The 13302-nt window shown below is 41.3% G+C and overlaps 1 protein-coding gene across 1 annotated transcript in view; it reads right to left on the bottom strand.

Annotated features, from left to right (window-relative positions):
- The window catches only part of PCNX2 (pecanex 2), a 154805-nt gene that overhangs the window by 137055 nt on the left and 4448 nt on the right, over positions 1-13302 (bottom strand). Inside the window, exons 3-5 of the mRNA XM_009644174.2 lie at positions 10997-11114; positions 8659-8695; positions 6490-7779 (exon numbers count right to left, since the gene is read on the bottom strand). Of these exons, the coding sequence (XP_009642469.1) occupies positions 6490-7779; positions 8659-8695; positions 10997-11114 (1445 nt within the window). The remainder of the gene's footprint in view (positions 1-6489; positions 7780-8658; positions 8696-10996; positions 11115-13302) is intronic.

Here is a 13302-nt window from a genome sequence, read left to right as displayed (position 1 = left end):
CCTGACTTCCTGTACAATACATACAATGAGCGTATGCTTGGTTTAGGGAAATTTTTGTATCTGTTGTGCATGGAGACAAAATTCAGTAGGTCTGCCAGACCTACTTTCTCCTATTTAGGAAAAAAAAAAAGCAGGGAGGAGAACAGACAACACTTTTTTTTCCTTTCCTAATTAAAGATTTAAACTACATTTTAAGCAGAAACTGACTTATTTAACTGTGGCATTACTGAAGCATCCCTTTAATGATGTAACTGTACCTGAGGGAGATGATGGAGCCACAGACACCTAATCGAAATCACCTTCCTAAAGGCCTGGGCTGTTCAAGCTGCAAGAATAATTGATAGAGATCAGAACTGTGGTTTTAATAATCTAATTGGTCCCATATTGCCCAAAACTAGCTCTAGGGCTGGAACAATTAAAAAGATTTTTTAATTTGATTATCTAGTGGTTTTAGAAAATGCCTCTCTCTTTTCCATTCCAAACCACAAGCCTTGCAGACTTCTCTTCTCTGCAGTGGTAAAGAGTCATAATAATAAACACATAAATGTACTGCTTCTTACAGGCTTTATATGCCAATCAGACAACACCATGGTAATGAGTACTTCCAGCACTGGAAGGGTGGGCCATGATGGGTTTGTGACTGGTTTTCATGGTTATTACTCATTTTCTTCCAAGCGATTTACACAGTCAGTATTTAAATGGAGACAGAGGTGTCTAGACTAGGAGTGTTCTGCCAGGGTACGTAATCGGTTCTATGTCACCAAACGCTCCTTGCATGGATATTGTGCTGGAAAAGCTCAGGTTACTAGGAAAAACCCTCTCCAAAAGCAAGAGAAGAGTAAAAAGCATAACATGGCAGTGTACCTGCACCTTCCCTGTGGCCTCCTACCAGAGCCATTTACCCCGAGCCACCACTCCACACATCTCTGGCACATACATGGCTGGGCTCAGAGAAGCCCCAAGCTCAGAACCTGGATCTGCAATTAACGTCATAATTTATCTGGGAATTATGTGCCATGCGACTCATATGTGGGGTGTAACCATCAGGATTCATGACTACATCAGGCTTGGGGAAGGGTGATTCAGAAGAGTCCTGCACAAGCAACCAAGCTTTGGTCTGTACACCATTTCCATATTTTGGTTGACCACAAGATACATCCTTTAGTTATCCTGGTAAAACCCTTACCAAGATAAGAATTTCTTATATGTCCCACATGGGTAGCAAGATACTTCCTGTAAACATTTTTATCTGCACTCAAGAGGTGTAACAGCATAGCAACTTTACTTAAAAAAATATAACATTCCAATGCTGACAAATGAGCTCCTAATTTAAATGCATTTACACTACCAAAATTTCCTTTGCCATGTAACTTTGTAATTTGCGGAACAGATTTTGGGTATCCCAAACCATGTTGGTAGACAAGCCTTTGTTTCACACTGGGAAGAGGCTGAAAACAGTTTTCCACTTGAAATGGAGCAGCCTTTGTACATATAGTAATTGTGATAACCAACTGTCAGTGTACCTCAACTTTAAAGTTACCTTATTACTAGGCAATTAGAATGACAATTTACGGCTCTGTAATTTTTCTCCAAAATATTTTCACTATTTTGTGCCCTCTCTCCAGAGTCTCACAGACATTTTTCCTCGTCTTTTACTTGTAGACAAGTCTTACAGACTTGTACACTCTCCACAACTCACTCCTCTGAGTTAAAATGCCACTGTTGTCATAATTTCAAATGCCATCTGGTTTGAAATCTGGTCAAGGAGAATTAAGCTAATTAAGCCTGAGTCTCTCCTGTTCATTAATTGCTCTGCTACAGAATCTACTTCCTTTGACAACACTATGCTCCAAAATAGAAAATTTCACTTTATAATGTATTTGTTGCCCGTTTGGCCATAGAGATAATCGATTTCAAATTGCTCTATGCTCTTGATAGTACCAGCATGAAACAAATGCTCTATGAGCTATGAACTGTCCCATTCATATCTCTGAAGAATATATCCTAAAAACATTCCCAACCCTTTCTTCACCGACTGCTTTATCAGAAACATCTATCTTATGTACTTTATTCTCAACCCAAATTTGCCTATTATGCCACAAATACATTCAAAGAAGAATCTGGCATTAAAGCTGGTCATCCACCAAAGAACGGGAGTGCCCAGGGAACCTGACACAGTCCAAGAATTGCTGCGGAAGTTCAACACGGGCACCAAAGAAGCACATGGGATTATCCCTTAATCAGGATTACCACATTAATCCTGAAGCAATAGGAAAAACTAGCGATACTCACTGTACCTGTTACAGGACAGGGAGACTTGAGCACAGAAGTGACTTGCTCAAAACAATCTCCTAGGCCAGCAGCAGAGCTGGGAATAAAATGAAGGTTTTTGAGGTCTCAGGTAAGCAGTCTAATTGTTGTACCCAACAATTACATCAGAATACAGATCTCCCAAATAACCTCATAGTTTCTTTACAGGTGTCAGCTTTGTCAAACATATTACCTTTCTGATTTAAAGACTAAAATTTTAACATCTCATTCCATCAAGCCTTACACGCCAAGTATCATATTTAGAGAACTAAGTTCTGCACCGCGTTTCCTCCCCACACAAAGAGGAGCATCAAATGCCACATGTTCCCTGTCTGTCATGAGAGTCAGGGGTGACACACAGCTGCCCTGAGAGAATCGCAAGCACCTGGCAGGGCTTTGCATCCTAGGTGCTACCTGCCTGCCAGCAGATTCCCCTGCCCTGCTGTCACCTCCCACCATGGCTGTCACTTGGGCCAGTGACTCAGTGCACAAGATCCCTCTTCCCCATGATTATATGGCAGACGACAGCCCTCTTTCTCACATGCAGGGGGAAAAAAAAAGATGAGTCTAAAAATATCCACCAGAGTACGTTTTAGTTTTTTAGAAGAGAAGGGTAATTGCTTGGGATCCAGAAGAACTCACTCGAGGTTGTGGTTTGTACGCTGCCCAGAATGATGAGTACCTTTTCTAAAAAGAGCCTGCAAAACATCTAAATTCAGGCCACGCAGTCCTGGTTTAGGTTCTCCCGCACCAGTCCCCACCACTCCCGTAGCAGGCTTTGCTCCCTGGGCATTAACGTTGCCTGTCCTAGATTACAAGCCAGCTGTGCCAGAGGGGACATACATGAGTTTTTGCCCTGCCTAAGTCTGATGCACAGCTCCTCTTACTCAGCTCCAGACATATCAGAGGGACCCAAAAGAGCCAATAAACCCAGCTTTCCTTATGCTTTTCAAAGACTGAAGAAAATTTGCAGTTGCCCTTCAACAGGCTTTCATTACGTGGGTGGTGCAAGTTTGATCCAAAACTGAAAGGACAGTCCTGAAAGTAATTTTTAGCAACAGTGTCAGTGGTACTTTCTCACGATCTTGAAGAAGTGGGGTGGCAACAGAACAGCTCTTAGACAGCTTTTTTATATCCTGTATTTTAACACATGAAATCTGGCATCCTCAGTAGCGTAAAACAAGGCTTTAATTTTCTTGTACTGCATCTTACTGAGCTGCTTACTGGCAAAGGCTTATGTGGTCAGGACAGCTCTCTTCTGTTTCCACAGAACTCACAAGTTCTGTGTAGAAGCACCCGTAACAAAGACCCATCCATGACATTCACTCACTTGCAAGGCTGTTCCGATAAGCACATTTTCCCGCCTTCTCCAAATTACGCAGAATGTCAGCTGTCTTACACACAGCTCTGAACATCCAGCTTTCCAGGAATTTGCCAAGTTTCTCACACTGCTTAATAAATACCTTTGTGGGGTGCATTTCATGCTCATTTGGACCAGGCATCTATTATTAGCTTTTGCCAATTAGGCAGTTTGCAAGGTTAAAAGAACAAAAAACAAACACAGCCAACCTCCTCCATCAAAACAACTGGTGCATAGCTTGACTTGCTCTGTATTCCTCCCCGACACACACACACATTGTTTTTTTTTTTTAACAACCACTTTTATGTGGGAATAATGTTTATTCAGATCTGTTCTAAGATGCTATTTTGTTAAAGCATATTTGTAATTGCAAGGCTGTAAACAAATTAGAGGCTTTCTGATTCCTAAAATCCAGCCTTGCTGTGGGGAAGCTGCCAGTAATGACAGTAATTTATTTTCACAAACAGCACGTTCTGACTAGGCTAGAAAACAAAGCCTACTTGCTCTTAAAAATAACTGCCTTTGAACTGCCTCTCCCTAGCTTGAAAAGTTTAGACTGAATCTCCTTTTTCCCACAGCACCGGTCCGAGGTGCAGGAGACGCCTCACAGCGACAGGAGCCACAGCCGCCATTCCCGCTCCTGCGGGGCTCCCCTCTTCCCGGCCCCGCTCCTTTCCCAGGGTGACACTTGCTGCGCCCGCACCGGAAATGAGCAGGGCCGCTTAATTATACATATATGCAGCTCAGCTTCACCACTTCACAAACATAGGGGCTTAAGAAAATGGGAAAGTAGGAAATTCAGTTTGGGTGACTTTAAGTAACAGCTTGGTTTGAGGGAAGAGCAGAATCCTCCCGTCTCCTCAGGATTCCAGTAAGAATCTCATTTGCTAGATCTAAAGCACAATAACTACACACACGTTAATAAAGTTTTGGACTGTTGGGCTTTTTGTCACTGTGGAATCTATGAGTCTGATTTATTCTGATCACCCATTGCTTTCTTTTATGCAGCAGTCTTCACCTGTTCATACTATCTGAGGGTACATGTCTGAAAGCCCTTTGCAGATTAGCTGCACTTTTTTTATTTTTTAAAAAAAAACTTACCTCTGAAATTTTACTCTCTTCTGTTTTCCAGCTAAGTCTCATCACACAGAAGTCAAATTCTTGTGGAAACGCTCCTTTTTATGGTTGAGGAATAGCAAAGATCGCAATCCACTAGCCACTCACCCTCCTTTTGTTGCGTGCTGCTGCACAGGGAGGCAACCCTGCAACCCCCCCCTGCACCCCAGGGACCAAGTGGGGCTCTCCCAGGCTCAGCAGGGGATCAGCTGAGCAGGCTCCGGTGAAAAGCAGGGCTTGCTCAGCACATGTCTTAGGAAACCAGGGTGTACTGCCTGGAGCCAGCCAGGCAGGCTGATAAACTCGATAGAGCAAGCAGGACAGAAACTGCTCTGCAGAACAAACAGTCTGAGAAGGTGGGAGAGATGGGTAAGATAGGCCAGAAAAGAGGCACCAAGCCTAGGAGGAGCAAAATTTGACAGACTTTGAAATCAGCTGTTTGTTTTTCCTGCAAGAACCTTCCATTACATGAACGAACCGGGGGAGCAGAGACTCCCTAGAGCCTGTCTATGGACAGGGATACCACTGCAAAACGGGAGCGCCACACTGTTCTGCTGAGTGCCACTAAGTTTCTTACCTTCCATGCGATATAGATATTGCTACTGCACCCTCTTAGGCTGTCTTAAGAACAGCTTATGATAGGATCTAACAAACCAAACATTTGGGAAAAAGGGGAAAATATGGGTTGTCTTATTTCACTTTGGCCCAGATCTTCTAAACGGATTGCACCAAACACTTGGGCAAGTACCCCGAGATTGCACCTGCCTTCACCACACTGAATCTCGCATCCTCATGAAACAGTCCTGCTACTTTTGCCTAGAGAGCTGCTAAAGACACTACAAACAGTATTCCTTCCTAACAGACAGGGGACACAGAGTTAAGTGACAGCAAGGAGAATAACGATTAAGACCAGGCATTTCTATAGAAGAGCTATAATTTGGATTGTATATAGGCTTTAAAATTAGCTGATTGAGATTTTTTATTTTAAATAAAAGCCCTTTTGATTAAATGGGAACTTGCATGGGAAGATAGCATTTTTCATTAAAATACTGGGGGGGCTTTCATTTGAAAACAACCACCAAACTTTCCTCCTTAAAACTCAAATATTTTAGTTTTCAGCAACCAAAAATCAAAACTCTTACTGTTGAGAACACACACATTCTTTTTTCATTTTTCTTAAATTATAAACCAACCAACAACTGCAGGAAGTTCAGGAATCTGCGTGTGTACACGTGTTAGCTAAAAGTCGAACCATCACCAGTGACAATTCCAGATTTCTACATACTTACTGGCACAAACAACTCTTCAACGTGCACCTGGTAAGATGGGCAAGGGCAAGTGTAATGCTATAGCTATACACATTTTTGTAGGGTATTTTTGGTCTTCAAACAATCCAGGCCTGTCACAGACATGCTATTCTAGTACAGAATGCTAGATACATACTGGACACCTACTGAGGTTAGCATTAAGTTTTCCAAAGGAAAATCTTTAAGAAAATAAAAATATTCCAAGAACTGCAGCTGACATTATCACACTTTCACCAAAATACCTTGTCCTGCCAAGCCCAGCCCTTCCCTGGCCCTATTAGCAAAACCAGTCCTCCTCTGGGAAATTTGCCCTACTGCAGATCTCAGGCTAAGCTGCTATAAAATAACTAGTCACAACTTCTTTACTCCAAAGGTGTTGTAAACCATGCATCGTACCTCCAACAAGCCCATTTTCCTTTGTCATCTCCATTTTGACAGTGGATTGATTAGATGCCTTCATTTTTGAGGTATTAATGGACTCCAGGAGGGAGACAAACTCTAGAAAGTTAGATTCATTGGGCACCTGTCCTTCTTTAGCTTCTAGATCCGATTTAGAAGTTGGTAAGGTCTTTTCTTTGTCAGACACCTCCATGAAATTCTTACTTAAAAGCACATCTGTCCCACTGTCTACGCTCAGCACCCGCATGTGCCTCTTCTCATGAGCAGTTCTACACGACTGTGGGTCTAGGTTCTGCAGGTCTTCCTTAGAAGTTAAATCCATGGTCTGCACATTTTCAGAAGCATTCTCCCGATTTGGATCTGAGCAAGTGTTAGTTTCTAAAGGAGTATTTGCTGGATTGCTGTGTTCCTTCAATGCATCACCTGATTCATAGCCAGAGCATTGGTTGGACGACAGCTCTGCCTTTAAAATTTCTGGAGTTCTTTCACTTTCACTAAGTTCTGGGCAAGCCTTACCTTTACTGTCATCAGACAAGTCAAAAGTGATAACGGGGATTCTGAGCTGTTCGTTAGTTTGCTGACTTGGCCAACCTGCTGTAACTATACCAGACTCAAAGGCTGAGCTCGTTCTCTCAGTTCCCAGAGCCTTAAGGTGGACAGAGCCCGCTAGGTCACTGAGGGTGGTGTTTGGTGTAGTACTCATTGTGATGACAATTTTAATAGGCTCGCATAGCTGGTCTCCAGGAAGAGAGTTGTCCACAACTGCGACAGCAGTCTCGCTGTCTGAGCAATCAAGATCCTCATGGGTATTACCGGCATTGCAAGAACTTCCCGCATGCTCAGGATCTTTGGTTGCAATGGCATTGCACTGTGGGCAGTTATTAGTAAAGCCTGTCTGTGGTGATCCATCTGGCAATTTCTCTCTTTTGTAGCTTTTAGGATTACTCAAATGGTCTGAAATAACTGAATTTTCACTGTCCCACGGCTCTGAAGAAACTCCAGTCCTTAAAATATCACCTTGTGATGAAGAAATATTGGAAAAGTGTTTAGCTACATCTCTGTCTACAAGAATATCTTGGGATCCATGCTGTCCATATGGCTGTCCATTCCCTCCTTTTTCATTTATTCCAGTACCAGAAAGTTTTTCCATAGCAGCTGGTTTTGTCACTATTGCTGATGTAGTGGCACCTGAAGCAGAGGCTGTAGAAACGGGTAATGTATCTGCTTTGATACAGGGTGAGGTAGATGAAACTGGTGGTGTAGCCTGGTCTTCTAATACCATAACACCTAATAAAAACCATACATGTGTTAGGTCTCACAAACACGAACACTGTGCATTATTGAAGTATGATCTTTAGCTCGCAAAGTCTGATCCAGAGCACAACAAAGGAAGCACAGATGATGTAGCTGATTGAAACAGTTCCTAAGCAAGGATCCTTTTTGTTAACTACATGCGAAATACTATAAAAGCAAGCTGGAATCCTTCCAGGTCAAGACAGGTATAGCAGCATGTCTGTTTAATTTAAAATAGCTCAAGAAACAGCTAATATCAAACCTAAAATGTTTTACAGACTTATCCCCACTTAGGGAGAGATGAAAGGAAGAATAAGCCAGTGCGGCAGAAATTTGTTACATCACTTAGTGCAAATCCTAAATGGTCCCACAGGACATGGCAATCAACCTTAATAAAAAGGAGATAAACTGAAATATACTGAGACATCTCAAGCACTGGAATTGCAGGCAAAGCAAGGTGTGCTGGAGTATACACTACCGAGCTAAAGGTCAACAATCGCAATAGGAGTCTACAGTCAGAACATGTTTAAGGGCTTTAAGATGCAATCTGAGTGTTGGTATCCTGGTTTAATGCTTTCCAGAGGCACAGAGCTTCATAAGAATGTGGAGGAATGCTCTTTCATCTCCCCATGTCAAAACGGGGAGAGCTACTTGCATTCTCACCAAAAGGATGCATCCCAAGCAGCTTGGCTGACAGCTGAGAAAGCTTAGTCTGTTAGAATTCTTTTGGGATTTTGTTCTCTTGAGCTTTTCCATTCAGCTCCTAACATGAGGCACAACAGAACCTGCCATGGCATCCTCTGTGACATTTTTTTTTGTGGCAAGCAATGATCAAACAAAGGTTTAAAGGGATTTATAAAGCCTTTAAGATACCTCTGAGATCTTCAATAGTTTCCCGTGTTGGCAGCTCCTAAAAATAAAAAGAAACACACAAAATTAGCATGGGTATTTATTAAATTCTGTTGGAGAACACATCTAGCAATGCAATAGCTATCTAATCAAAGGTTGATTACAGCGTTGGTAAGTTGCTCAACATCATTGAAATTTGGACAGGTACCTCGCACAAAATGCAAGGGGTGGGTGAGGGAGATGGTTATAGAACAGTCATGCTCCAAATTGCATCATTGCAATTGTGTGTGATGTTTGGGGAGGAGAAAAAAAAAAAACACCTAAGTTTTTTTTTTTAAAAAAAACATTTTGCAGATGTTATTTTTTTAATCATTAAGGAATACAATGTGTTCATCTGCTCTACTTTTCCAGCTATGGGTTTCCAACGTACTAAAATGAAAAATTTGGTCTCCAGTACTTGGTAACAATTTCTCAATGGAAAACCAAAGGACAGAGCCATTAAGTTACCATAGAATCATTTAAATTGCAAGGAAGCTTTGGAGGTCATTTAGTCCAAATCCCCTCCACCATACACACACACTCAAAGCAGGTACCCTTAGAGCAGTTTGCTCAGGGCCATCTCCAGCAGAGCTTTGAATATCTCCAAATATGGAGATTTCACAACCTCTCCGGACAACCTCTTCGAGTATTTGACCACCCTCTGGTGGGGGAACGGGGGAACACGACCATGGACCCACACACAAAAAAAAAACCAACAAAAAAAACCCCAATCACCCAACTCCCTCCAGAAGAACACACAAACCCCCTTTAAATCCAATTGATCTAACTGTAGTTTTCCATGGCTGCAAGTTGCAGCCAGTCTCTCATCCTGTCACTGGGCACCTCTGAGAAGAGTGTCCTCCATCTTCTCTATATCTTTCCATAGGAAGCTGGACAGTAGTAAGGTCTTCTAGTCTTACAAAAGAATTTAGCCTTACAAAGGCTAAAACACCCCATCTGCCTGTCCTTATACGATACCATCATGTACCTCATTCCTCAATTCCCTTGGTGGCCTCTGCTGGGTTCTCATCAGCAGGTCAATGTCTGTGAGAACTCACTAGGGAGCTCAAAACTAAAACACAGTTCTCCAGAGGAATACTTCAAGAGTCTAAATTAAACAGTTACGAGCATAACTAGAAAAAAAAGTTACCAGGAAAAAATAATGTGGCTCTCTTCTGGCTGACAGGCACCAAGACCAAAAGGAAATAATTATTGTCTCCTAAAATGTCATGGTGGTATCCTGGCAGCAAGAATGGGGACTAGGTTTGACAAGACCCAACCTACGTACTTGGAAGTGGGAGACTTGCACAAGATCCCAAGAAGAAATGGGTTTGCAGAATGGACAAATACCAGAATACTGGGGACAGAAACAAGGTGAAAAATATTTTACCTCATAAAACTGTTAATGTCTGTGAATCATACAGATGCTACAAAAAGGTAAAAACACTCCAGGAAATGAGGAAATAGTTCTGATTCAGACCAGAATTTGAACAGTTTGCAGTAAATAGGGACACGGGGTGGGGGTAGAGGGATATGAAGACAGAATGAAGTATCAAATAGCTACTTATTCAGAGATCACTAACCATCCTCTGCACTGACTGAGGCAGGAATCCTGTAGAAAAAAATAGCATGGGATCACACAATTAAAGATTTTATCACAGTATACATGGGGAGTAGCTTAAGATTACACATACAGCATTCATTATGTTTCTTAGTTTTTGGATACTTAAGTCTTCAACCTTCCCATGGGTGTTTCCAATTTTTTCTTTAATAACATCTACATACATGCCCTTCATCACTTCATACACTATTGATTTAGAAAGCATGGCCAATAGAATGGAATGCACATATGTATTTTTGACCTCATGTAGAAATCTCCTAGATTTACATAATGGTTTTATGCCTTGTTTAAATCAATAAATGTGTTGGGTTAATTTTATAAACATAAGTCTAGTTACACAAAATCAAATTATTAATGCTCCAGGAGCAGATCCCTTCTGAGGCAATGAGAGGCTGCTCTGATTGCATTAGCCTCTTCCTTCTCTCAAAGCAGCCACAAAAACTAGTTGCTCTTGGCAAGATTTACAAAGGCATTTGGTAAGAATTGCAGAATTATGTATACCAGCTTCAGCTTCGCAAACTCAAACCTTTAGGACAAGGCTGACCGACAGCAGTGGTATACCTAATAGATCCACAGAATGACCTTTCCTCCTCAGAGCAGACCTACACTTCAAGCAATCAGTACCTGGCAATGCAAAACTCTGCATGGTAAACTGCAGACTGCACAAAGTGAAGACACTACTACAGAAAACCACATACTAACCATTACTTCAGGGGAGTTCTGTGAGTGCAGAGCCTGTACCCTTGAACTGTCGTGAATTGTCTGGGTAGAGTCATTTTGGTTGGTCTCACCGATGACACTATTATCCCTGGTGTTATTGCTGAAAAGTAAGCAAACAAAAAATAAAGCAGTGCTTCTTCCCACAGAGGACAACGGCGAGTTCTGGGAAGAAGCTGAGGAAAAACAACAGAATGGGAAGAAGTAGCACAGCACAATGAAGCGACAGTGTGTTTTTTCCCCTCCAATGCTAAAGGCACGGGACTGAAAAGTACTGTAACCCCTTTTTGCACCTCCTTCCACTCCAAGACAACTTGCTAAAAAAAAGCAAATACAAATCCCTCAATATAAAATGATTCTGGTGTCTGAGGAAGTAGAGCATTGCTATGAGAAATACAATGACACCTCTTCAAACTCCCTATGTGTATATCATGTCATTTAGCCTGCCTGACATATACAGATTTATTGGCACAAAAGGCTGTTTGGGGCTTCTCATTAGACATAAGAGTCAAACGCTACTCCTTTCAGAGTTTTTGCTTTTTAGGTCCTTTGACTGTACCCTCATGTACATGTTGCTTATCTAACTGCCTGTTTATTTACAAACCTCCCAGCAAATAACTACTTGAAATGCAATACATAATGTGTATTAACATAATCATTAGACCACAAAATAAAGTTGTTTTTCTGGTTTTAGGCAAGGCAAACATATACCCATTACTAATTTAATGTGTTATAGGCAACTTGTTGATAGCTTCCTTTGTGGATGCATTCAACTACCCACTAACTCTCTTTTCATATTTTCTACTAGTTTCTCCATGGATATAAGCAGGTATTTTTGGACAAGGTTTACTAATGAGAACCAACACATGTTCTCTTTCTTAGGCATCATACAACAAAAATTCAGTTAAAAAAAAAAAAAAAAATCAACATTACAGTGAAATGCCAAAAAGTGTGAGTTTGGTCTTTTTTGTTTGTTTGTGAGGTTGTTCTTTTCCCCAGAAAACTTGTTTTTGAAACCCTACAGCTGTATATAAGCTATAAAATTATTTACCCCAAGGGTCTCTGTCACCTTTCCACCTTTCTTTTTTTGTAGTTAGCTGGCTTCAAGAACTTGTTCAACCAACCTGCCAACTACCAGGGCCTGTTTAAAAACTTCGGTCACCCATCTAGTCAAAATACTACGTTCTTATTTTCTGATCAAGTACTAAATTATGGACTGTTGTGCCTAGGACCTCCTAGGAGGAATAGTTATGCAATTTAACACACAAGTTTTAAGTTATTCTACCTCTACTTCTTAACCAAAATAAAGACAGGATAACAGAAGTTTGCATTGATTTCATTAGCCAAACAGGAAAGCACTGAAATTCTGCTTAAATTTCAACCAGCGTAGAACAACTGATGAGCTTCTTAAATTACTATATCAGACATCTGTAAATAGGAAATAGCTTTGCTGACTGGCATGAACTAAAGAGGAATAGAGCCTGAAAGGCATCACCCAATCTAAAAACCTTGTATGGTTAGTGACACATACGAGGCATTTCTCAGAAGAGTCTTCATGCAGACAGACCTTGACACTCCCAGCAATGTCACTGCTAGAAGTGTAGCACAGACGTGCATGTGTAAAAACACAGAAGAGGTACACAGTCGTGATGCTACTTAGCTTGCGCAAAGCTAGCAGTAGCAACTGCAAATGTACCAAAAGATACCCAAGGTATGTGACAAACCTACTCAGTTTAAGCTTTGTTTGGACATTTCTATGCTACTGTCACTATTGGATGTACCTTGTTTCAGCATTTTTCACATCTGTCATAACACTTGGCAACACTGGAAGCTGCTTGCCAGCTTCATTTGTTTGTATGACTCAAGCTTGAAAAACCAGCAAGAGGTGTCTCCATTTATTCTGAAAAGTTTACAGTGGAACATTCTACACATACACAAATCTGGAAAAAGTCAGTACTAGTCTTTAGCACCCAATACTATTTTTACCTTTAATACCATCTCAACCTGGAAGCAGCCATACTGCCTTTGATTGTTTATTTGCAGCAAAGACATAGTACTTGGCTTCACAGTAGAGACACTGCAAATACCTACCAAATGCCCCTGAGAAATAAAAGCAGTTCTAGCTTTCCTCATCAACAGGACCACAGAAGCATCGTAGGCAGTCACAATAAAACATAAAGGGGAAAGTAAAGCAACTTACATATCTAGGTTTGATCTGAGGGAAGTCACTACAAGCACAGAAAGGCAACATGAGTTCAAGCTTTCAAAGCTGTGATATTAAAGCATTTTCT

Source organism: Egretta garzetta, unplaced genomic scaffold (genome assembly GCF_000687185.1).
Source record: "Egretta garzetta isolate BGI_Z169 unplaced genomic scaffold, ASM68718v1 scaffold118, whole genome shotgun sequence".
Lineage (NCBI taxonomy): Eukaryota > Metazoa > Chordata > Aves > Pelecaniformes > Ardeidae > Egretta > Egretta garzetta.
Note: the sequence above shows the minus strand (reverse complement) of the source record. Positions and strands in the feature narration are given on the sequence as shown.